This window comes from Coccidioides posadasii, chromosome 1 (assembly GCF_018416015.2).
Source record: "Coccidioides posadasii str. Silveira chromosome 1, complete sequence".
In the NCBI taxonomy this organism is placed as follows: domain Eukaryota; kingdom Fungi; phylum Ascomycota; class Eurotiomycetes; order Onygenales; family Onygenaceae; genus Coccidioides; species Coccidioides posadasii.
In genome coordinates, this window is record NC_089407.1 from 1,441,204 (window position 1) to 1,462,311 (window position 21,108).

The following is a 21,108-nucleotide window of genomic DNA, read 5'->3' on the forward strand; positions in this document are numbered from 1 at the left end:
CCTGGGAGGAGCTTGAGAGGTGGAGGTAGACATCTTAAATAATGGGTGAGTGGTATGTAAGTATGAGCTGGGAACGGGGGGGGAAAACACCTTTTTTTTTAAGGACGGAGGAATGAGGCATGAATGACGGGAAGATGTTGTAATCCGGGGGGGAAGAAAATAAGTTTCTTATTTCCGACATCACCTTTTTCCCCTCCCTTTCTGCACTCCTTGGTTACTGGAAATTTAGTTACGACGGGCCTTATTGTGCTTTGAACAGGCTGGGGGCAAGAAATAGGGCTCTTTTGGGTCCGCCCGAGTGTTGGCTGAAAGGGTGACCCGGTAAGTTTCGCTTTCACAAACCCCCTTCTGTCCCCTGGTTTGGCGTGGTGGGACCCTTTTTCATTTTTTTTCTTTCTTTTTTTTTTTTTTTTTTTGTCGGTCTCTCCCTTTCTCTTGGTCGAAGCTGCGTTTGCTGCCCATGTAACGAGTCCGTAACCAAGCCAAGGACCGCAGTTCCATGAAACTCGCAGGTTCCCCGGTGGTATCCTAACAGGGTCACGGTGAAGCTTCACTCATTCGATCCCGATGCCTGTGCCTTGACGCCAATTGATACATCCATGTGTCATTTCCACGGACGCAACAGCTTGCAATGTGGTTGATCTCACCGCCTTAGGTCAACACATCTTGAAGTCTCAGATCCATACATGCAGCCCTTCTGTGGTGTCTGAGGGCGGTGGGTACGCCTCATTCTCTTTCCCCCCCGGTATATCTACGTTTCTATGTAATCTGTAGTTTACAGGGCACAGATGGACGTATCTTGGACGAGCAGGGAGCTTCCCTTTGAAACATTCGAAGTAACTTGTTACGTCGTTAGTATATGGGGTGACTCCCATGGTTGCTTTTTTTTTTCGCTTTTTTCTTTTTCTACGGAGTACCTATTTTTTTTTTTTAATTATTTTTCTTTTTTTCTTTTCTCTTGACCAACCACACGTAAACCCCAGAAAAGTCAACAATGATGCACCAGCACTTCCTGGGCAACTGCTGGGCAATGGGCACATTTTCTTTTTAAGTTGCCCTGGTTTCAAGGCCCGCCTCATGAGAAGACTGGCTGCAACACGACCTGCCTACCTTAGGTACATCATGCGTACATGCGGAGTAACTACACAACTAAACTGCCTCGATACGGCTTGCATCCAACGGGTCTCTCTCCCATTCATATCGCCACATGCGCCGCTTGGAGGCCCTGATCTGCTGTTGCTCCGCTGCATGGATTGGACTCACGGCATGCCACGCAATTTGAGCGCCCCTACATGCGAAAACGAAGCTCCATAATCTGCTCGGGCAGTTCGGTACCTACGTTAGGTATACACGTCTGTACGAAGTACACAAATAAATAAATACCCATGCACGGAGTACTCCGTCCAGTACACAGGTAACATAGGTACTCTTCCCATTCCCTGCGCTGTCCACCGTCCATGCGGCCGATAGCTGCAGACCAATTTACCCGTTATTTGTAACTCCACTGTCTATGCAGGTCATGGAAAGGGAAGTTGAACCTCAACGCCACGGAACGTTGATCATTGCCAACCACTGGCATTAACTATCCTTGCATTTTGATAAGGCGACCGCTTTCTGAGTCAAAGGAAGGGCCGAATGGCGCTGTCTTAAAAAAAGACACCGGGATCCACCAGTTTTCGGGACAGAAGCTGATTCACCCAAGCCAGCAATGACGCCATCTCGATGATGTTTTTCCCCGCCAAAAAAAAAAAAAAAAAAGGAAAGAAAGAAAAGAAAGAAAGCAAACCTCCAACTGCCATGGACGGTCGATACTTGGCTCCTGGCTGCGTGAGGGCGGACATCCTGCACAACCACCCGGGCAACCCGGATAACACTGGATGATCGGGGTCCGTGATTCTCAGTTGGTTCTAGATAGGCAAACGCACGGACTGGATCATGATCGACTCTAGAGTATTAGTGTGCAGGGACTCGAGGGCACTACATACGGAGCACAGTGTGTATAACGACCCCTTGAACCCCATGCATGAGGCATTGTGCTACATGGCCGTAGCAGATCTTGAGAGCTATTGTTTCATAGATATGTTGCGAGCACTCCATAGCGCATGCATATGACTATACGCGGGGAGGTAGAAGCTTTTCTTTTCTTTTCGCGATCAGGTCATTTTTAATAGCGAATGATAGGCCCATGTACGGGGTAGGGACACCCTTTTTTTCCTTCGTACGAAGAGATACATAGTCGCGTCGGAACAAGGTATCTAGCTAATAAGGCTCTGCGCAACTGGCCCTAGATGCAATGGGCCAATATGTGTGCATCCACGACGAGCTCCAAGGAGCAGCAACCAATCGCAAGCTTCACGGATAGCCAAAAACCCAGACAACAGAGCTCCGAAGCCGGCGGTAGTGTGGCCGCAGCTCCTTTGGGTCCTTCCCGGCTGACCTGGGATGGGACATCCTGCGGATGAATGCTTGGCTGGATGATTCATGGGACCTTTCTCCTGGAGCCTTGTATCACAATGTATATATACCCCATATATGCAGCTTACCGGGACCTGGGTGGAGCTCGAACGCATATTCCATGTGTAATTGCATATAAGGACCGGTATTTCTGGAATAAACCTACACTTCTAAGATCGGATTCGAACTTTACGAGCTTCCGCCTGTTTACTTCGCCGTCCAGCGGAGAAAACCGTTGTACAATACATCCATCCATCCCTTCGCTGAACTCTCTCAACCGGCGCACGGATTAAGTTTCTATTTAACTCACTCCTTCAAGAGTCTAATTCCACCAGAGCGTTCCGGAAGCAGGACCTGCCTCCGATCCCTGCAACCCCAACCAACATCATACCCCCGGTCACTCAGTGGGTTTTATCTGATGGAAAGATTGTGAGGAGACGGCACTCTGCAGGCCACAACGTTCCAAGCAATGAATGCTTAGTATCCGGCCATGTGGCCTTCAGCAACCTTAATACGCAGCGAGGCGATGATAGTATTCTCCTTCACGCCCAGGAAACCCCCCCGGGCCAAAGTTCTTCTATCAATCTTAAAAAAAAAAAAAAAGGAAAAAAGGCCAAGCTGGGGAGAATCAGTCCTCCTTCCCTTGTCTCCTCAATCCTTCATGTACAGCAGGAAGTGAGTGGCAGGGTGCTCCGTGGTTACTCCGTACTCAGTGCTAGAATGAAGGATCCATCTTGAAAGCTAGCCAAGTTAGTCAGTGATGCCCTCTTCACATACCTTCCAGGTCGTAACTGATGTTCGGGATCCCAATAGCCATTCTTGAAACCACGGTAACTCTCCTTGGTAACAACGGACATGCTAACCACTCTTAAGCCATGGATGCGCAGCCGTTTAACCAGCCAGTCTTTACGTATTTGATATGACGACCCAAAATGCTGGTAAGGCAATGAAGAAAGCTTCCCAATATTATGTTAGGTTTAGTAAAAAAGAAACTCTTTGTGAAGAATGCCACAAACTTTATGTAGGGTCTTTTCAACTTGATGAGGATTCTCGGTCTTTTAATGCCTTCATCATACCCAATAACATTATTCTTGCTGACGTGCACAAGGTTTGCACCCTTGTGTGATGAACAAGCCGGTTAAGTCTGCTCCCGACAAATCTACTACATATATGTCGCATGGGTTGAGTAACTCTATAGATTCGGCCTTTACAGTAGCAAGCGAGTATGCAAAGAACCCGGGAAAGGTAGCTGGATGAGAAAAGAAAATCTCACAGAAGGGATTTTCCTCTTTGAATATGCTCGCAACGGCATTTTTAGTTCAGAAACATAACTGAAATATGGCATTTTGGAGGATCATTACTGGATGATTGGATGCTTTCTCAGCGTCAAATCAAGCAGGACTGACTATTCCTAGCCTTAGATGGATAGCGGCAACACAGATAAACAGTTGAAAGGAATGTTCCAATATTCATGTGCTCTTTATTTATCCAGTGAATTCTCACGGGCCACCCATATGAAAGGGTCATATGCCATTGATCTCCACAATACTGATTCAACCTGAGAGAATCCTTGGATGCTCCACAAGTGCTAACTACCCTATGGAATTCCAACCACACTGGAGACTTGCAGCTTTGTCTGAACGACGTTTGCATTTGTCGTTACTCAAAGGGGTCAGGGGGAGAAAAGGAGCGGCGGGCAACCCAGAAATGAAAAACACGCAACCCATTCCATCCACCATGCGTCCGTTGACTGATCCTTCTAATGAAAAATCAGATCATCATCATCACCAAAGGCAGGAAGTCCACCTGGCAGATTGAATCCCATTAGCATCATAGTCAACAACAATATCTCAAACTCCAAAGGAGACCATCCGGACGGAAAGAAGGGAGGGGAAAACCTACACACAAGCCGGAGCAGACCAGCATAGACGTCGCGGTTGAGAAGCTCCCTGGTGCACTCAGCATCCGTGCACTGCTTCGACAGCTTCAACTGCTGCTCTTCGATCGCCATGAGCATGAGGCCACAGCTGCGGAGGTCGCTGAAGAGGTGATCGATTTTACAATGGACTTCCGCAACGAACTTCATCAGCTCCAGAGACGTCACGGTCTGGTTGGTCACGTTGATCCAGTACTGTCTCAGCTTTCGCTCCACAGCGCACAGTTCGCGGTCGAGCTTGGCCATCTTGTCGACAACCTCCATGGTGGACTTCTCTATGTCGTGGCATTCTAGGTTGGGGGGCCAGGGGTCAGCAGAGAATATCCCTTGATTTCAAGAAGGAAGGATATGGCAGAGTACCTTCAACGATACCGCGTCCTTCGGGATCAGTGGCTTGCAGAATTGGGGTAATCGGCATGATGTTCAAACTTGCACCTAGAACAACCCGGAAGTTGGTAGGCTTAGGAAAGCAGTTTAGGAGTATGGAAGGTGTTCCTTGTTTGGTGAAACAAAGTGAGGGAGCAGCACAGATCACAAATGAATGCCTGCCTCAGATGCACAGGAAGAGAAAGAAAAGGAAAAGTGAACTGAGAGAAGGGCCATCTGTTGGATTCGGAGTATTCCATCACTGCACTCGTTGCTCCGCAACGAGCAATACAACAGATTACAGAAGATGGTGAAATTTCTTGTTTACTGTTCTCACCTCATATATCTTTGACTTGAGGTAGGGAGGGGTTTGGCGGTCTCTCATGGTATATGATGCAGACACTGGACTTAGACAGACAAACAAATCTTCATTCAGGGCTTAGAATAATGCAAGAATGGTATATACTCTCAGGGGAAATCTGGATGCCATGCTGGGGAGGCAATATATGGATATTCCCCCCTGAGGATGCTTGCCATCGCCTTACATTAAACGCGGCTGTCCCAGTCAACATGCTTGCTCGCCGGGCTGAAGGTCCATGACGGATATTTCGAGCATACACTACCCATGTGTGGCAATGACAAAGTTTCCTGACGTCCATTCTTCGGGGCATAACTCGAACAATCCACATGTCAGGCTTGCCTGAACTCTGGTAACGTCCCCAACCTTGATCACATAGTTTACCCGCCACATCAGCATGACGGAGAGATGACAGAAGATTGACATCAAAATAATGTCAGTTTGGTACATCGAAGGGGACATGTAAAGCTCGACTGGGCCCAGCTGTCCATCCATCTTCTTTTCTTTTCCGTCAGCTTCAAGATATCTCGAACAGAGCAATCAAAAAAATAACGGAAAAAGCGTCTTACCAACCATCATACCTATACACTCAAACCATGTCATATCGCACACGTCGAATCATTCATAACCTTTCTCAGCGGCGTCTCACGCTGATAATCCCATTCTACCCGCCTCACAAAGATCCCAGCCCACCACCTTCGCGGGACACCAGCCCGCACCCACAAGGACATCGCATCGGACGACACGGAGACCGGCTCTGGCAGTTCCCCAAGGTGATCCTCGAAACCCTGAACATCCACTACAACAGCAGGACGAACGGTGACGCTCTCAATAACCAACACAACAGCAGCTACCTCGGCTCCAGCACGTGGTATCCGTCTAGCAGCACCGGGAGCTTCTCACCTGAACGCTTTCCCATGTACCCGCTGACCTACGCCGACCTCCTCCCAGACGAAGGAGAAGAACAACAACACCAACAACAACAACAGGAAGGGCAAGAGGAAGTCGACGGGACGTACTCGGCCCCATCGTCAGCGGGACCGGCACCGGCACCCGAACCGGCGCGAGACACCTTCGAGGTCCTACTCTGCGAGAGCCAGCCTTTCGGCCGTTGGCGGATCCGAAACGGCATGACGGAGACCCACGATTCCGTCGAAGCCGCGAACGATGCCGCGATGCAGATGTTAGCCTGCTATCACGGCGACCTGCTGGGCCAGTCCAGCTTGAATTTCGTTCGGCGGGAACCCGGGGAGACGTGGTCTCGCTGCGACTTGCCGGCGGAGCGGGTTGTGTGGTCGATCGATCCGGTGGACGCGACGCTGCAGTTTAGCGGACTGGGGCTTTTTGGGGAGACGTTCCTTATCTGGGCGCGCAGACGATGGGCTGGGGAAGTTATGGAGTATTGGTGTGGGTAATTGTTTCTCTTTTTCTCTCTCTCTCTCTCTCTCTCTCTCTGAGTCTCTCCCCCTCACACATATTTCTTTTTCTTCGACGGTTGCTTCCGGTTTAAGGATCATGATCTTTGCCTTTGCGCTCTGCTTGTTTTTTCCTTCCTGTATCATGACCTCATCTTGCTTTTTCTGGGTATATGTATAGAACCAAAGTAAGCGTGGTGTTGTATGGATTGAGTATATGGGTATCTTGTTAGCTATTGCTATCTCAAGGACAAAACATGCTATATGAGCATAGCCGCGTATGGAGTACATATTTAGGTATTATCGCTTCGAGATAAATGAAGAATGGCACTTTGTACATGTAGGTAGTAAGTAGTTCTTCTCTCTTCCCTTCCTTCAGCCAGCGTAGCACGACGAGTGTGTACGTTAGGTAGGTAGGTAGGTAGGTAGGTAGGTATATACGGAGCAGGGTTGATGTAATTATGTCATTAGGGTTTTACCACGCTCTCACTCGTAGTCTGGATCGTAGATTCTCGCTTTGTAGAACCGCGCGTCGCTCCAGCCTCTAGCATCTTTCTGGTTTCCTACGCTCGAGCCCCATCTAACATACGGTCCCATCTCGCCCTTGTCCTTGTAACCCCTGACCCACATGTACTCCCCGTTGCGGTGTCTCACGAGACTCTTCAATCTCTTCATGTTCTTCAGGATCTTGAACTTGCCCGTCGAGGTGTTGAAGGCATACGCGGCGTATGAATCCGTCAGGAGGAGCGTCTTCTTGTTCGAATAGTCCGGCTGAAGATCGTGTCCGAGGCCCTTCTTGGGCAGGCCGTACTTGGCGACCCGCTTCAGGCGGGTGTTCTTGTACGAGCCGGTGACCTTGTACTTGTACAGGAAGTCGTCTCCGAGGACCCAGAGGTTTCCGGCAGCAACGGACTTTCCTCCATTGGGATCCCACAGGACGCCGTGTGCGCCAGGCAGCGAATAGTCCTTGGCGTGTCTGATCTTGCTGTAGTCACTGACGTCCTTGGAAGTGGGCACGTACAGGCTCAGCTTGCCTGGCTTGGAGCTCGCGACGACGATGGCGCCGTTCTTGGGGATGATCTCGATCGAGTGTGGATTGTCGCCCGGGGTGGCCTGCCACATGACGTCGTCCAGGCCGACCTTTCGCTTCTCCTTGGTGATGTTGACGATGCCGGCCTTTCCTCCGGAAGCGGTGACCAGGGCGATCCAGCCGTGTTTGGCGACCTTGCGGATCTTGACGCCGGAGAGATTGTTCCACTTGCGGTTGAAGAACCCGGTATCGGCGGTGAAGCTCCAGAAGATGGCGTCTTTATTCCATTTCTTGGAGTTGCGTGGGAAGACGCGCACGGTCTTCGAGTTCTGGTCGACGACTGCGACGTGGTAGTTGGCTGCGCGCTCCTCGATGGGGTGGGCGAGCACTGCAGCAAAGAAGTGCAGTGCCGCTAGGAAGTAAATATACCAACTCTTGACCATGGTGACTTGGTTCCCATGAGATGGTGTCAAGGCTGGTTTTCAGAAATTAATATATATATATATATATATATTTATCTTTCCTCCCCGAAACTGAGGGTGCGCCGTGGGCCATTTTATATCTCTTCTGTCATTCACGTTCAGGTGCGAAAATGCAACGCATCCGAGGCAAATTCCGCACGGCTCTGCGATGGGTTCCTGGGTAAATTGGGATCGCAATACGAGATATTTCGAACGCCTCATGACGTCCAAGAAGAATTGAAGCCCATATTCGATTGGAACACCGCCCGAAAGAGCAGGGAGTCGCCTGCAATGGGGAGGATCACACCCCAATGGGGGGGTGGTGGCTTGGTGATGGAGGAACCTTATGTCGATGACGGAGCTGGTATTCGCGGGTCTGATGGGGTACTGGGGGCCACATCTGGCAGAGAAAAGATGCACGGCAGCCTTGACGTGCGTTTCAGGGTCGGAGAATTGCACTTTGAACAATGCCGCCGTGGGGCTAAGAGCCGCACCGGGATGCGGTGAGTGGCCAGCAGAACACGAGGAGGAGCTTGGCCGGTGTGATATAAATAGAAACTGTGCCGTGTTTGCGGGCGGCTTTTCTCTTTTGCTTTCATGCTTGCGGAAAAGCTGCTGATAGAGCGGAGAGGTTCCAGATCTAACATCAAATCGGCCTTGTGGTCTAGTGGTATGATTCTCGCTTTGGGTTCAACAGCTCAGATTGCGAGAGGCCCCGCGTTCGAATCGCGGCAGGGCCCCGATATCCTTTTTTGTTTTTCTGATTTTTATCCGGTTTCAGGTGGCCCGTCGGATTGGAAATGCGACGTTTCTTTTTTATTTTATTTTATTTCAATTGCGTCGCACTGTGACGCAATGGGAACTTGGTTGATCAGCTTGACCTGGCGTCTGGTTGGTGCAACAGCAGCACGACCCTCCAGGGTACTAGCAGCATGCACGCACCTTGGGATCATACACAACAGCAAGGACAGCATATTCACTTGAAAGTTGATTAAGAATTATTCATCTTGTCCGTCCACGGCCAATTTGATCTGGGCCCTCGATGCGTGCTTCTTGCCATCAAGGTAGGTAGTTGATAGAAGAGGGATTGACGTCTCCATGGCTTTTGGGGCATCTAAGGATAGACAGTTACAGAGTGTGAAATGTGGTCGAAACTCGATGAGACGACAAAGATCTGTCAAGGTTCGGTCTTGTGGTCTAGTGGTATGATTCTCGCTTAGGGTTTTCAAACTCCTGAGTTCACAATTGCGAGAGGCCCCGCGTTCGAATCGCGGCAAGACCCCTTGTCTATTCTTTTTTTTATTTTTTACATTTTTTTTTGCAGTATTCCGGGACACACACCAACGCATCTTCAGGGAACGAACAACAAAGTGAAAGCCCTCTCTTCCCGCCGCTTTGCTCCCTACCCGGCGGACGAAGCCACAGCAAACCAAAAACCCCCCCCCCCCCCAATGCAGCATTGACAAACGCCGCCGATCCTGAGGATGCGTTGTCGTCGAACCTTCGTGCAGGACGGCTGCTGATTGGCCCAGCCCCGGGCTCACGGGATCAACCGAGCCGGCCGCTGATTGGCCGGACTAAGGGCACGGGATTCGTGAACAATTGGCAGTGAGGGGAAGGAGCGAATGGCCGGCCCAGCGCAAAACACACAGTTGGAAGGAAGGAAGGAAGGAAGGAAGCCGGCCAGCTGGGAATTTCAAGTTCAGAGCCACAAACACAGAGAGAGAGAGAGAGAGAGAGAGACATAGAGATTAGAGAGAGAGAGGCCTCCACAGTGTTTGCACCACCAGCACCAGCACCAGCACCAGCACCACCAGCAGCACCAACCCCCGGAACACCGTCCCCTAAGCAGCAACCGGAACACCCCCAATCCATCGCCCGGCACGCACCGATCGACCAGGCGCATCCACTCCCCCCAATAATCAAGAAATCGCATCTCAAAAAAACCACATCACTGGAAAACTGATCTTTCTTAGAGACATTTGACGTTGACTGAATGCTGGATTGGAGCACTGCTGGGGACGATTAACTTCTTTGCAGGCCTGTCGCTGAACTGTTGTTGCTTACCCGCCTACTTCCTTCATCTCTCCCATTTTGCTACGCAATCCATCGCTTCATAATAACTAGCCCATCTCTCTCATCTACATTCCGAATTGACACTCACTCACTCACTCACCAGTCTCCAGAAGGTTATCCGCTATTCATTGAAGAAACCGAAGAAATTTAACAGAAAATATATTAAAGAAACTGAAAAAAAGAAGAAAAAAAGAAAGAACTAGATTGACATTTATTTATTTATTTATTTATTTTAGTTTGCTTACTGTTTAAACTGCCTACGAATCGCAAAAGACGGTGGTTTGCGCGGGTGGGCTTTTTTGTTAAAAAAAGACGCCTTCAAGCCAGTCCATATCCACCCAACTCGAGGACCCTCTTCCTCTCCTGCTTCTGCCTGGAACTCAAGTCGCATACACGCGTAGTGGTCGCCGTCTCCCTGGATACCCACGCGCGACCGCTGTTCTTCGCGTCGCTGAAAACCTCCTCCCCGTCTTTCACGGCCTGGTTGCGTACTCTCTCACCTCCATAGTGCGACACACCAGGGCCATCAATGAACCACAGACTCATATTCCGCAGGAGGAATCGGCCAGCAAAATGATGGCCACAGAACGTCTAGACGAGCTAGACGGCGTCTTTGACGACCACCCTTCCCTCTCCGCCTCGCTGGAGGACTTTGAAGAAAGCTCCGCTCCACGCACCCCGCTGTTCGGCGCCCTGCCCTCGCAGCACTCTGGCTTCCGGTCGCACGATCTCTCTGAGAAGTCAGACGACGGTGGTGGCGGCGACAACGACCACGACCCCGCCGCGGGCATCCTGGACGCTGCGTCGAACCTCAGTGACCCGTGGTCTCCGCCTGGTTTCAGCAAACGACTCTTCTTCCATCAGAAGGACGATCCCCTGCGCCACCGCAGCCCCGAGAGCACCTCTGCCAGCGCGTGGTACCGCCATCGCCCTTTTATGCACAACCAGCCCGATCTGAAGCCCACGGTCGTCAACGACAGCCCCGCACGATCGAGAGATGTCAGCCCGCAGTACGAGGATGCGCCAGAGAAGCCGCTGTCGCCCCAGCGCATCGAAGGCGATGCCGACGATCTGGTGCTCCCAGCGAGCATACCGCTGCCCGTGGGAACCGATTCGCCCCTACAAGGCCGATCGCCAAGCCCTGATCCGAAGTCCAAGAAGGTAAAGGAGGAAGATGTAGGTGATGATGGTGGTGGTAGGGGTAGCGGTGACGGCCATGGTGGCGGCGATACAGAATGCGAAGACGATGATGGAAACGAACACACTGACAAGCAACAACCAGTACATGGGTCGATAACAAATTGTAATAATATTTCTTATTTCTTCTTTTTCTTCTTCTTCTTCTTCTTCCTCTTCGTCCTCTCTTCTAGGCCTGTTTTTCTTTTTTCTCTTTTTTGTTTTTGTTTCTGCTTTTGTTTTGCTTTTTCCCTCGACTTTCACGCTGACTCGGGTTCAGATATCCGTTTCGCTGTGCGCGCAGAGGTACAACACCGAGAGCCATTTGTCGCATTCTTTAATTTCGTTGGTAGAAAACTCGACGATATCACAAGGACCAAGTCGTCAACAATATTATCTATAATTGTTCTCCTTCTCTCTGTCACATTTTTGCGCGCCCTCTTCTTACCTCCACTGCCGCTGCACATACCAGATCTGGTGAAGCTATCAGCTTTCGCGCGATCCTTTGAACCTTTAATCTACTACTCCGAGAATGGCGTCCAGCAGATTGGCTCCCTCCAGGAAACCGGCGTTGCGGTATGGGATCTGGGAGAGTCCGTCCGCGGCACCAACATGACCAGCGCGCCCATAATCGTCCGAGAACTGGACGAGCTCTCGGAATCTCTCAAGACCCTCTCCGTCGAGCTGACCAGGTTCTTCGCAAATGTCGACTCGGACATCGACTCCATCCTCATAGTCATGGAATGGGCTAAGCGCGAACTCGAGTCCCTCTCCCAGCATCAGACGGGATCGATATCGTCCGTCCTCTTCGAAAACTTCCACGCTTTCCTCTCCCGCATGGGCGCGCTCGAGACCATCCCTCTTCCCCCCGCGGGCAGCGCCAACACCAGCACCAGCACCAGCACCACCGCCAACACCACCCCCAAGAACAACGGCCTGCCCATCCCCACCCGTCTCGGCTCCATCGTCACCACACTCTTCGGCCCCACACGCTTCCAGAGAACACAGTCCACCCTCTCCTATGCATTCACAGAACTCGTGTCCGTCCTCGAAGAGGCCATCAACACCGAACTCACCCACTCCACCGCTCTCTTCGCCCTCTTCGAATCCATAGACCGCCAGTTCCTCAACCTGCAGCGGACAGTGGTGCGCGAGTCCGACGCGCAGGAGCGCGCCGAGGGCGAGATGCTCTCCTCGCTCTGGACGAGGGTGCTCGGCCCCAACGCCGCCGCGCTGAGGAAGTACGAGAAGAACAAGCGGCTGCTGGGCAGCGTCCGCCAGCGCACCGTCGCCAACAAGCACCTGCTCATGGACCACCGTGGCAAACTGCTCGCTCTCAAGGTGAACCTCGAGGCGCTGCGGCGCAAGCTGGTCAGTCCGCTGCTGCGGCGGAACGACTCGTTGAATCTGCCTCGTCCCGGGGCGCCGGTTGTGGGTGCTGGTGCTGGTGGTGCCGGTGCCGGCGGCGTTGGCAGTGGCGGTGCGAGCAATGAGGGCGGTGTGGGCAGTTTGCCGCCGGCGAGCAGTATGGATGTTGTCGTGGAGGGGCAGATCAGGGGCCTCGAGGGTGCGTATACGTATCTACGGACGGTGAGGGAGAGGCAGAAATCGAAGTTGATGGAGATGGTGTATGGGGCGGGGAGCAGGAGGAGCGGAGGGAATATTCTGGATAGTATTTCGGGGAAGGTGGATGAGATTGAAGGGCGGTAGTCGTCGAAATGCATTCACTCCGTCTGTGTCCGTGTGCGCGTCTACGTCTGCTGTCCCATTCCCCGTTTTTCCCCCCATACATAAATATGTATCGTTGCTGGGTTGGTTTCGTTTGGTTTATTGGTTGGCGAAGCGATTACCTATTTACTGTTCTGCTCTTCCCCCTTTGTCCTTTTTGCTTTTCTTTTTCTTTTTTTTATTTTTTTTTTTTTTTTTACTGTCTATGCGGAGGCTCACGATCGACTACATTTCGGCGGAGTTTATGAGATTCCTTCCTCACCTTTGTTTTTTATGTGTCCTTCGGAGTGCGCATCCTGTTTCATTCTTTTCCCGCAAGCTGAAGAAACAAAGGTCTGTAAAGGGAATGGAGGAAAGCGTGTTTTTTTTTTTTTTTCTTTTCCTTTTCCTTTTTCTTTCTTATTTTTTATAACCGGCGTCAAACCTGAGAGGGAGAGAGGCAAAGACAAAAAAGAAGCAGAAGATAAAAAAGGGAGTGCTGGCGAGTGTGATTATATCTGTTTTCCTTTCTTCACAAATAGTTGTAACTTGCCCTCCTGAAAGACATATATCTCCCTTCGTTGCTTTTCCTCCCCTCCTCTCCTCCTCCTCCTCTCTATCTCTACGGAGTTACCCCCGGTGCTACTTGGGCGCTGGGCGTAAAAGGCTGGATTATGTCTGGGTCTCTTTTTCTTTGTTGTCCTTTCCATCTCCTGTTGAAATTTTTGGAATTTCTTTTCCTTTTTTTTTTTTTTTTTAATTTCCTATTTTCTTTGGTTTATTTTTTTCCTTATCACAGCTACAGATGTGTGGTTCAGGCATTTTCGAGCCTCTTTTTTTTTTTTTCTTTGTATTCGAGTACATACATACAATACCTACCTACATACGTCTCTCTCGCCGTCATTCTTTTCCCCTTCCCGTCTCCGTGTCTTTAGAGATATATATCCTTTCCCGTATCTTTTCTACCCAACCACCATTCCATGGCTGATCGAACAATCTGTAGAAAGACACCTAGAAGGGGGGAAAAAAAAGAAAAATTTCCACCGGTTAACTAGAAACCCCTCTGCAAGAAAAAGAAAGAAAATTCCCAAATCTATCTTACCACCACAGATATACTAAAACATAAAAAATCATTACAAAAAGAAATACAATGATCAGGGTCTTGCCGCGATTCGAACGCGGGGCCTCTCGCAATTGTGAACTCAGGAGTTTGAAAACCCTAAGCGAGAATCATACCACTAGACCACAAGACCTGTTCTTATTGGCTGGGGAAAGGGGAACCGAACCATTTGGCATTATCTGTCAAAAATATGAAAACTCCTGCGCGACGCGAATCGCTACTTTTTGAATTGCAGCAAAGCTTCTCGGAGGGGGAGGGAAAAAAAAAAAAAAAAAAAAAAAAAAAAAAAAAAAAAAAATCAACGACAAGAGCATATAATCCATTTCCAGGCCAGAAGCCAAAAATCTTATTTGAGAGGAGAATCATTACTTTCTAAGCCTTACGCCACGCTGTATAAGGCCAAATAGCGTACATCCAGTCCATCCTAGAAAAAAGGAGAAAAGGAAAAAAATAATGAGGAAACCTTCCGCTCCGTGTACATTTTTCTTTTTGAGGCTCGAGAATGAGAGAGATGGTAGACAGCTAATGGCTTGGAAGGACATTGATGGAATCGACAGATCTATCGTAGAATCACACTTGGGAAAAAAGAGAAAAGCCGGAGGAAAAAAATAACAAGAAGCATGAGTAGCAGAAAAATAATGGAAAACTTTGCATATTGGTACATGCCACCTTTATCATATTGGTCCCCATTCCTTCCAAATCGACGTGCTGCCCATGCGAAAGCACTCGTCGAGAAATGCAGAATCTAACAAGTTTTAAAAGGTGGGTTTCGTAAACGCTGTGTAGGAATCACATCTATGCTCGTGGATGGGATTTTGCGACATTGACGGGCGTTAAGTTGGCTCCGAGTCAGGGAGTTTATTTGGTGCACTCTTGCTCCATGTAGCTAATTAAGGGGTCAGACCATGCGTTTTTCTACAGGAGCTAGATGCACCGCGCTGCGCTGCGCTGCACTGGGGAGGAAAACATACGTGATCAAGTCGTTGCGGTCCTTAGCCTTCTTGAGACCACCGAAGGCCATCTTGGTACCGGGAATGTACTTCTTAGGGTTCTCGAGGTAGACGTACTGCAGAAGAGCGGGTCAGCGACGCGTTTTTCTTTTTCTCTTATGTTCTTTTTTTTTTCTTTCTTTCTCCGATCAAGGTCAACATGTTATACTTACGAGAGTCTCGTGGTCCCAAGTGATACCCTTTTGCTTGTTGGCGTCGGTGTAGGAGAAGCCCTCAGCCTGACCGGTCTTGCGGCCGAAGAGACCGTGCAAGTTGGGGCCGACCTTGTTGGCACCGCCCTTCTCGAGGGTGTGGCATTGAGCGCAGCGGGTCTTGAAGAGGTTGGCACCCTTGGCGGCGTCACCTGGTTGCGCAGCAGCGTTAGCCAGTTTCTCCTGCTCGATCTCTCTCTTGTATTGCTCTTCCAGCTCAATGGCCGTGACGACAAGGGGAACCTCGGCGATGCACATGGTGAATGATGGAACTCAGGCTTTGTCGCGTATGTGTGTGTGTAGTGCAGGACCCGCAGTTGAACAGTCTCACAGGGTAAAAAAGAAAAAAAAAAAAGGATGTTGAATGATGCAGTGTGGATGGTACGGGTTGTATGTCACAGTGTCGTCACGCAACGGTGAGATTGTGCCAGCGCGACCACAGTAGCCAGCTGAATAACGCATCTCGCTAGCCAGGTCACGAGCGATGCAACAGAGCACAAGGGAAACTCCGTCTTCACATTTGATAGAACAACACAGCAGTGAAAAGACCGGCACTTACCGGGAGCGTAGCCGTCCTTGCCCATTTTGAATGTGTTGAGAAAGATTAACTAGAAGAGATAAAAATCTAGATGTACAGGAAAGATATGTGGAAAATGAAGGACTCTTTGAAAAGCGATCAGATCCAATTGAGATATCCAGAAAGACAGTGAAGGGAGAGAAGAGGAGGAGAAGGAAGAGAAAGAAGAAGAAGAAGGACAATCACAGCAGGGAAAGAAAAAAACTTTTTTTTCCCTTCTACCAACCCTTGCTCAGCATTTCAGCAGGTTAAAGCAGCAACGGCGGCGAAACCCCCAGCGCAATGGGGCGGGTATCGGCCGCAACCCAGCAACACCCTTACGTAAGGCTATTTCGGGTGCGCTGATTGGCCCAGCGGCACTCCCAGCCAATCAGCGGCCGCGTTATTGGCATGACTCGGGCGGAATCGGGATCCATTTTGCCCCAGCCGCCGAGCTTGCCAAGTCCACCACCACCACCCCGTGACTTCCCCGTGCGAAACAATCGGGTCGTCCAGGGTTCGCGGCTTCCTCGGGCCAACTCGCGGCTTTCCCTATTTTTACTCGATTGAACGACCGTTTGAAACATACTTCCCAGACCGGGTGATGTCATTGTTGCCGATGTGAATCAAGCCGCAGAGTGGCTCAGCACCGAACAAATGATCGATGCTTCGTTTCCCTGCCTTTTGAGCTGTCAAATGGAACATCATCTACTCCGTATATTGGCCCAGCGACTGATACGGTGAGGTGCCGTTACGGGGAAATGCATGAGGCCTTTTTACATGCAGGTGTGGCAGGGCATTGGCACCGCGCAACATCCACGTAACGTACTCCGTACTATCCATTCTCAAAGTCCATTTTTGTACGGAGTATGTATGTCGTCGAATTTGCGCATCCAGACCGACCAGACAGGCTGTGCTCAGTCCAGAAGCATCTTGCCCCTTGAAATTTGGGTACCGTGGGGAGCCAGCATATCAAGCATTATATGTTGCTGCGAACTGGATCAGTCCATCCTTTTCTGTATACCGCGATGATGTAAGAAGGACTAGACGAGCGGACCACCGCATCATCGTCGCACTCTCTACTCTCTACAGAGGCATACAATGGATCCTAACACCAGACGTGTACACAGTATTCCGCCCGGAGTACGGAGTAGAGAAAATAAAAGCAGGTCAAGTTTCGTCGAACTGGATGCTGAGTCATCCGTTTGTTTAAACGGCAAGCGGCAGCTGATTGGCCAACCTTTCACCTGCAAAACCAGCAACTGAGAAATCAACGAGCGAAAAAAAAGAGAGAGAGAGAGAGAGAGAGAGACAGAGGAAGAAGACGGAGAGGAGAGACAGCGGCTGGCACTGCTCCAAGCTGAGGGCCCCCTGTTAGACGCCTACGACGACAAGATTAGCCCGTCAAACCATGGCGTCCACGGCGACCATACCTGCTTTCGTGCTTCCTCGCGCAATCCCTAGAGCTGCCCGCCCACCTCCACCCTCAGCATCCCTCTTGCGCCGTGCCTCCGCCAAACCATGTAATTCCCGTTGCGCCTCCACGTCCTCGCAGAAACCGCGTGTGCTCGAGAAGCCAGACAAATTCCGGCCTCCATCCCATCCGGCCCGGAGAGTGCTCTCGCCCAATGCCCAGCCTCGAAATTACCCCGGCCCTCCATTATCTGCCAAGGAGCTCGAAGAACAAAAGACGAAGAGATATCCCAACATGTTTCCGCCAGAGGGAACCGTGATGCATAAATTCCTGACAAACAGAGGCATCCATCTCTGGATATCACTCGTAAGTCTACCTACCTGACCATCCCAAAATCGATGCACAATAATCAAACTAACCTTTTTGCTAAGGGCGTCCTCTTCTCCCTCGCAACGTTCACCTACACCACCAACTTCAGGGCCACTTCGCCTTTCGCGCATCTCCTCCCATCCTGGTCCGGCCTGCTCACTCATCCCATCGACACAGTCGGCCAATTCCTCTCCGTCATGAAGATGCACGCTGACCACCTCACGCTGGAAACTACCGAAAAGCGGAAGCGTAATGTGGACGATGTGCAAAAGAGAAAGGAGTATAGGATTGCACATGGCCTGGAGGAGCCGGATGTGAAGCCGGAAAGTGATGAGAATAGTCCGCAGAGGAAAGATGCGGATGGTGAGGCCGGTGCGGTTGCTGTCGCTGCGTCAGGAACGCGGGAGGGCGGGCAGCCCGGCGAGGGAGAGACGTACGTGGATTGGGAGGGGAAGAAGAGGCCAGTTAAGAAGTGGTTTGGCATTTGGTGAGTTGCGGGGCTTGGGTTTGGAGAGTGGAATGTCGGGTGTTTGAATTGCACTGTATAATATTAGAGCATTTGGGCCTGGGAGTATTGTGTTTATACGGGTAAAAAAAGAAAATGGGGTGGACTTTTTTTTTTTGATTTTGGTTATGAATGTGATACACAAAAGCGCGCTTTAGCTTTGTTTCGCGAGTTAATTGGAATAAAAAGACATCTCCTACTGTATCTCGATCGAGGCCGGTATTTGGTCTCTTCTCCTCTTGTTAGCCTCGCAGCAGGCCTGATTCGTTATCAGACGGTGTAAGTCTGAGCCAGGGTAGAGCTCGCTGTCTGGAGCCGTAAACCATTCAGGACATCTCGATTCCTTTCAAACCCCAGTTATATAGTATGGTATGGTTCTCCCACGCACGGCCAGCTCCTCTTCCTTTAATACCTAAGGACAAAAAAAAAAGCCGGTCCATTGGCGGTGTTTCTGTGCATCTCACAGCAATCTTTTGATCCCTGGAGAAATTGAATTGCTTCTTTATCCCACCTCCACTCCCTCCAATCCTTGCATGACCTCATCGCCAACGCCGCCCCTTTGCAGCACCAACTTTACAATTTTCGAGATGAGCCCCCTCTTCACTCCACCCTGTCTAGGTTTCCACACTCCCTGAACAGACTCACTCGTCACGGGCGGCTGCTCAACGGAGTCGTCACCTGCGCTGACTCCAATGTTGACTGCATTCTCCGAATTAGATAGTCCCGAGTTGGTTAGCCGGGACGGCGGATCGATGGTGCGGATTGCCAGGAGCTTCAGGTTACTCGCATTCTGGTCCTGTTTGTCCTTTGATATTTGCTCGTCGCGGCCGATGGAGACGCAAAACACGGCATCCGCGACGGCGATTTCTTCCCTGCTTGGATCGAAGATGATGTTTTCGCCGACGGCGATGACGAGGAGCGTTATGGGTGGCCGAAAGGGTTGGCGGAGGGAAATTGCCGGGTTGGGAACGGTTCGAGGGTAGAGATACTCTGCGAGAGCCCAGTCGTCGTCGAACATGGGGTCCTCTTCATCTTTTGAGATGAGTTTGGGTAGTTTTGTGGAGAGAAGGGCGAGATGGGTTGTCAGCGAGAGGAGCGGGAGAGGATAGGATAGGGGTGGAGAGAGCAGCAAGATCTAGACATACATGTTAGTTACATACCCGCATGGAGTACTGTCGAAACACGCAAATGCTTCTCGTAAGTCTGTGGCTGAGCGACTCACATCGATATATATCCTCCAATGCCATCCCTGGTTAATAACCAATCTCCCCTTCAGACCTTCCGGCATCCCATATTTATCCTCCTTACTCCCCGACCCAGATCCCACAAGCGCCTCTCTCATCATCTCCGCCAAAAACACCGGTAACGCATCATCGTCCCTCAACCCCGGGATTTCGATCGACATCTCGACCCATGAACTCTGGCCCGCACCACGACCACCAGCACCTCTCTGCCTCCTCCCACCTTCACCGCCAGTATCCTCCTCGTCCTCCATACCGCCACCCTCTCCCTCGCCGATCCCTTCCCCGTCCCGCTCCCCTAGAATCCCGGTATTCACCGTCTTCTCGATCTCTGCCTTCACGCCCACGATCGCCTGCGTTCCATCGGCAAATCCGATCCGTGCGCTGCCGTTGGTGTTGGGCAGGATGTCCGTTTCGGCGGTGAGAGGTCTGAATTGCGTGGCAGAGCGGCCATCGGGTCGAATGGGGTTGTTTTGGTATGAGAGGGAGGTATGGAGGTAGGAGAGCTCGGCTGGGGAGAAGTGTGAGATTTGCGAGGCTGAGGAAGCGAGCGCTGGTGCCATTGCTGGGAGGGTATTATCTGTGTAAAAATTGACTTGGAGTGCGAAAAGTCAAGAAACAGGGTCTCTATAATCCTGTCTTCTTTTGAGAGACGGATGGCCTGGGCGCAACTTCAGTCGCTTGTGGCCATGGAACAGGGGATTGGATGCTTAATATTGCGCCTAGGAGAAATCCAGGAGTTGAGATATATAGTTGAAATGGCCAATTACCCCCACACACACACACTCCCTATTCTATTTGCGAATAAGCCGCGGAGAGCCAGCAGCAACTTCAACAATGCGTTTGCGATGCTGTTTGAGCTTTGATAGTGGCTGAATTTTGTCGTGTAGCTGATAAGCGCACGGACCACCTTGCCCAAACATGCTGTCCAAATATTACAATGTAGTGCTTGTTTGCGAAAATGTATTACTAGAAGGCTATCTATAGATAGTTAACTATGCAACTCTCTCGCACCCAGCTTAGCTGAATAGCGAGTCCTTGATCACGATGAATGTCTTTTAGATTGCGCTTGAATGTGGCTATCAGCTTCGTGTGTCGCCAGCCTTCATGCTTAAAAGATGTCTTCTCTTCTGAGATGGGTAAAAGCCTCGATTCGAAGGGCACCATCACTGCCCACGCAGTTTCTGTCGAGGGACTTCGAAGTCATCAGCGACTCCCATATACTGGAAGAGGAGCGGTTCAAGGACTTCAAACTCGGGAAAATACTATCCTGTGAACATTGGGGCGATGTATTTGCTTCCAAGTACCAGGTCGTTGGCAAACCTGGGATTCGGAATTACGTCTACTGTATGGCTGGCTAGCCTGCCAAAATGTTCCGAATGTTGGGCACATCGACCGAAAAAGGCCTCCTCCGCTGGACGTGATTTGATAGGAATGAGTTGCCTGAGTCCTGGAAAAACGTTGTGGAAAATTTCGCGTCTCCCGGAAGCGCTGAAAAGGTGTGTTGAGCATGAGGATTGGTTGTGTAGAGATAGCATCGTTCGTCTCGGCCGCCCCTAGGTCATGATGTCAGACCGCCTCCATTCCACGACTCTGCAAGTGATTCTCGACTGGTTGTTGACCCCGGGCCGGCTTGCGGGATGGCAACAGGGGGTTGAGACAGGAATATTAGCAAAACACATCAAGCCCCGGGTTCTCCAACCGACCGAGACTCTCCAGAGTA

At 50.6% G+C, this 21,108-nt stretch overlaps 7 protein-coding genes and 3 non-coding genes across 10 annotated transcripts; 5 read left to right on the forward strand and 5 right to left on the reverse strand.

Annotated features, from left to right (window-relative positions):
* Positions 1–4,213: 4,213 nt before the first annotated feature.
* D8B26_000399 (uncharacterized protein) lies at positions 4,214–4,808 on the reverse strand (the record flags this gene model as incomplete). The annotated part of the gene is made up of 3 exons (XM_066123219.1): positions 4,214–4,260; positions 4,357–4,680; positions 4,751–4,808. 3 exons carry the CDS (start codon positions 4,806–4,808, stop codon positions 4,214–4,216), a joined length of 429 nt encoding a protein of 142 aa, XP_065979293.1.
* Positions 4,809–5,710: 902 nt separating this feature from the next.
* Positions 5,711–6,529, forward strand: D8B26_000400 (uncharacterized protein; the record flags this gene model as incomplete). Its single annotated transcript, XM_066123220.1, has 1 exon — positions 5,711–6,529. The coding sequence occupies one exon, from the start codon at positions 5,711–5,713 to the stop codon at positions 6,527–6,529; it is 819 nt and encodes a 272-aa protein (XP_065979294.1).
* Positions 6,530–7,015: 486 nt separating this feature from the next.
* On the reverse strand, positions 7,016–8,002 carry D8B26_000401 (uncharacterized protein; the record flags this gene model as incomplete). The annotated part of the gene is made up of 1 exon (XM_003071225.1): positions 7,016–8,002. The coding sequence occupies one exon, from the start codon at positions 8,000–8,002 to the stop codon at positions 7,016–7,018; it is 987 nt and encodes a 328-aa protein (XP_003071271.1).
* Positions 8,003–8,673: 671 nt separating this feature from the next.
* Positions 8,674–8,760, forward strand: D8B26_000402. The gene has a single exon. It is a non-coding gene; the product is annotated as a tRNA-Pro (tRNA).
* A 446-nt stretch (positions 8,761–9,206) lies between these two features.
* On the forward strand, positions 9,207–9,302 carry D8B26_000403. The gene has a single exon. It is a non-coding gene; the product is annotated as a tRNA-Pro (tRNA).
* A 1,367-nt stretch (positions 9,303–10,669) lies between these two features.
* D8B26_000404 (uncharacterized protein) lies at positions 10,670–13,058 on the forward strand (the record flags this gene model as incomplete). The annotated part of the gene is made up of 2 exons (XM_003071226.2): positions 10,670–11,399; positions 11,553–13,058. The coding sequence occupies 2 exons, from the start codon at positions 10,670–10,672 to the stop codon at positions 12,980–12,982; spliced, it is 2,160 nt and encodes a 719-aa protein (XP_003071272.2). The 3' UTR covers positions 12,983–13,058.
* Positions 13,059–14,136: 1,078 nt separating this feature from the next.
* Positions 14,137–14,232, reverse strand: D8B26_000405. The gene has a single exon. It is a non-coding gene; the product is annotated as a tRNA-Pro (tRNA).
* Positions 14,233–14,957: 725 nt separating this feature from the next.
* On the reverse strand, positions 14,958–15,884 carry CYC1 (iso-1-cytochrome c; the record flags this gene model as incomplete). Its single annotated transcript, XM_003071227.2, has 4 exons — positions 14,958–14,985; positions 15,071–15,165; positions 15,262–15,452; positions 15,860–15,884. 4 exons carry the CDS (start codon positions 15,882–15,884, stop codon positions 14,958–14,960), a joined length of 339 nt encoding a protein of 112 aa, XP_003071273.1.
* A 1,269-nt stretch (positions 15,885–17,153) lies between these two features.
* D8B26_000407 (uncharacterized protein) lies at positions 17,154–18,394 on the forward strand. The gene is made up of 2 exons (XM_003071228.2): positions 17,154–17,636; positions 17,702–18,394. Exons 1-2 carry the CDS (start codon positions 17,268–17,270, stop codon positions 18,128–18,130), a joined length of 798 nt encoding a protein of 265 aa, XP_003071274.1. The 5' UTR covers positions 17,154–17,267; the 3' UTR covers positions 18,131–18,394.
* Positions 18,395–18,586: 192 nt separating this feature from the next.
* D8B26_000408 (uncharacterized protein) lies at positions 18,587–20,212 on the reverse strand. Its single transcript, XM_003071229.2, has 2 exons — positions 19,367–20,212; positions 18,587–19,279 (listed from the first exon to the last, which is right to left on the reverse strand). The coding sequence occupies exons 1-2, from the start codon at positions 19,946–19,948 to the stop codon at positions 18,647–18,649; spliced, it is 1,215 nt and encodes a 404-aa protein (XP_003071275.2). The 5' UTR covers positions 19,949–20,212; the 3' UTR covers positions 18,587–18,646.
* Positions 20,213–21,108: the final 896 nt, after the last annotated feature.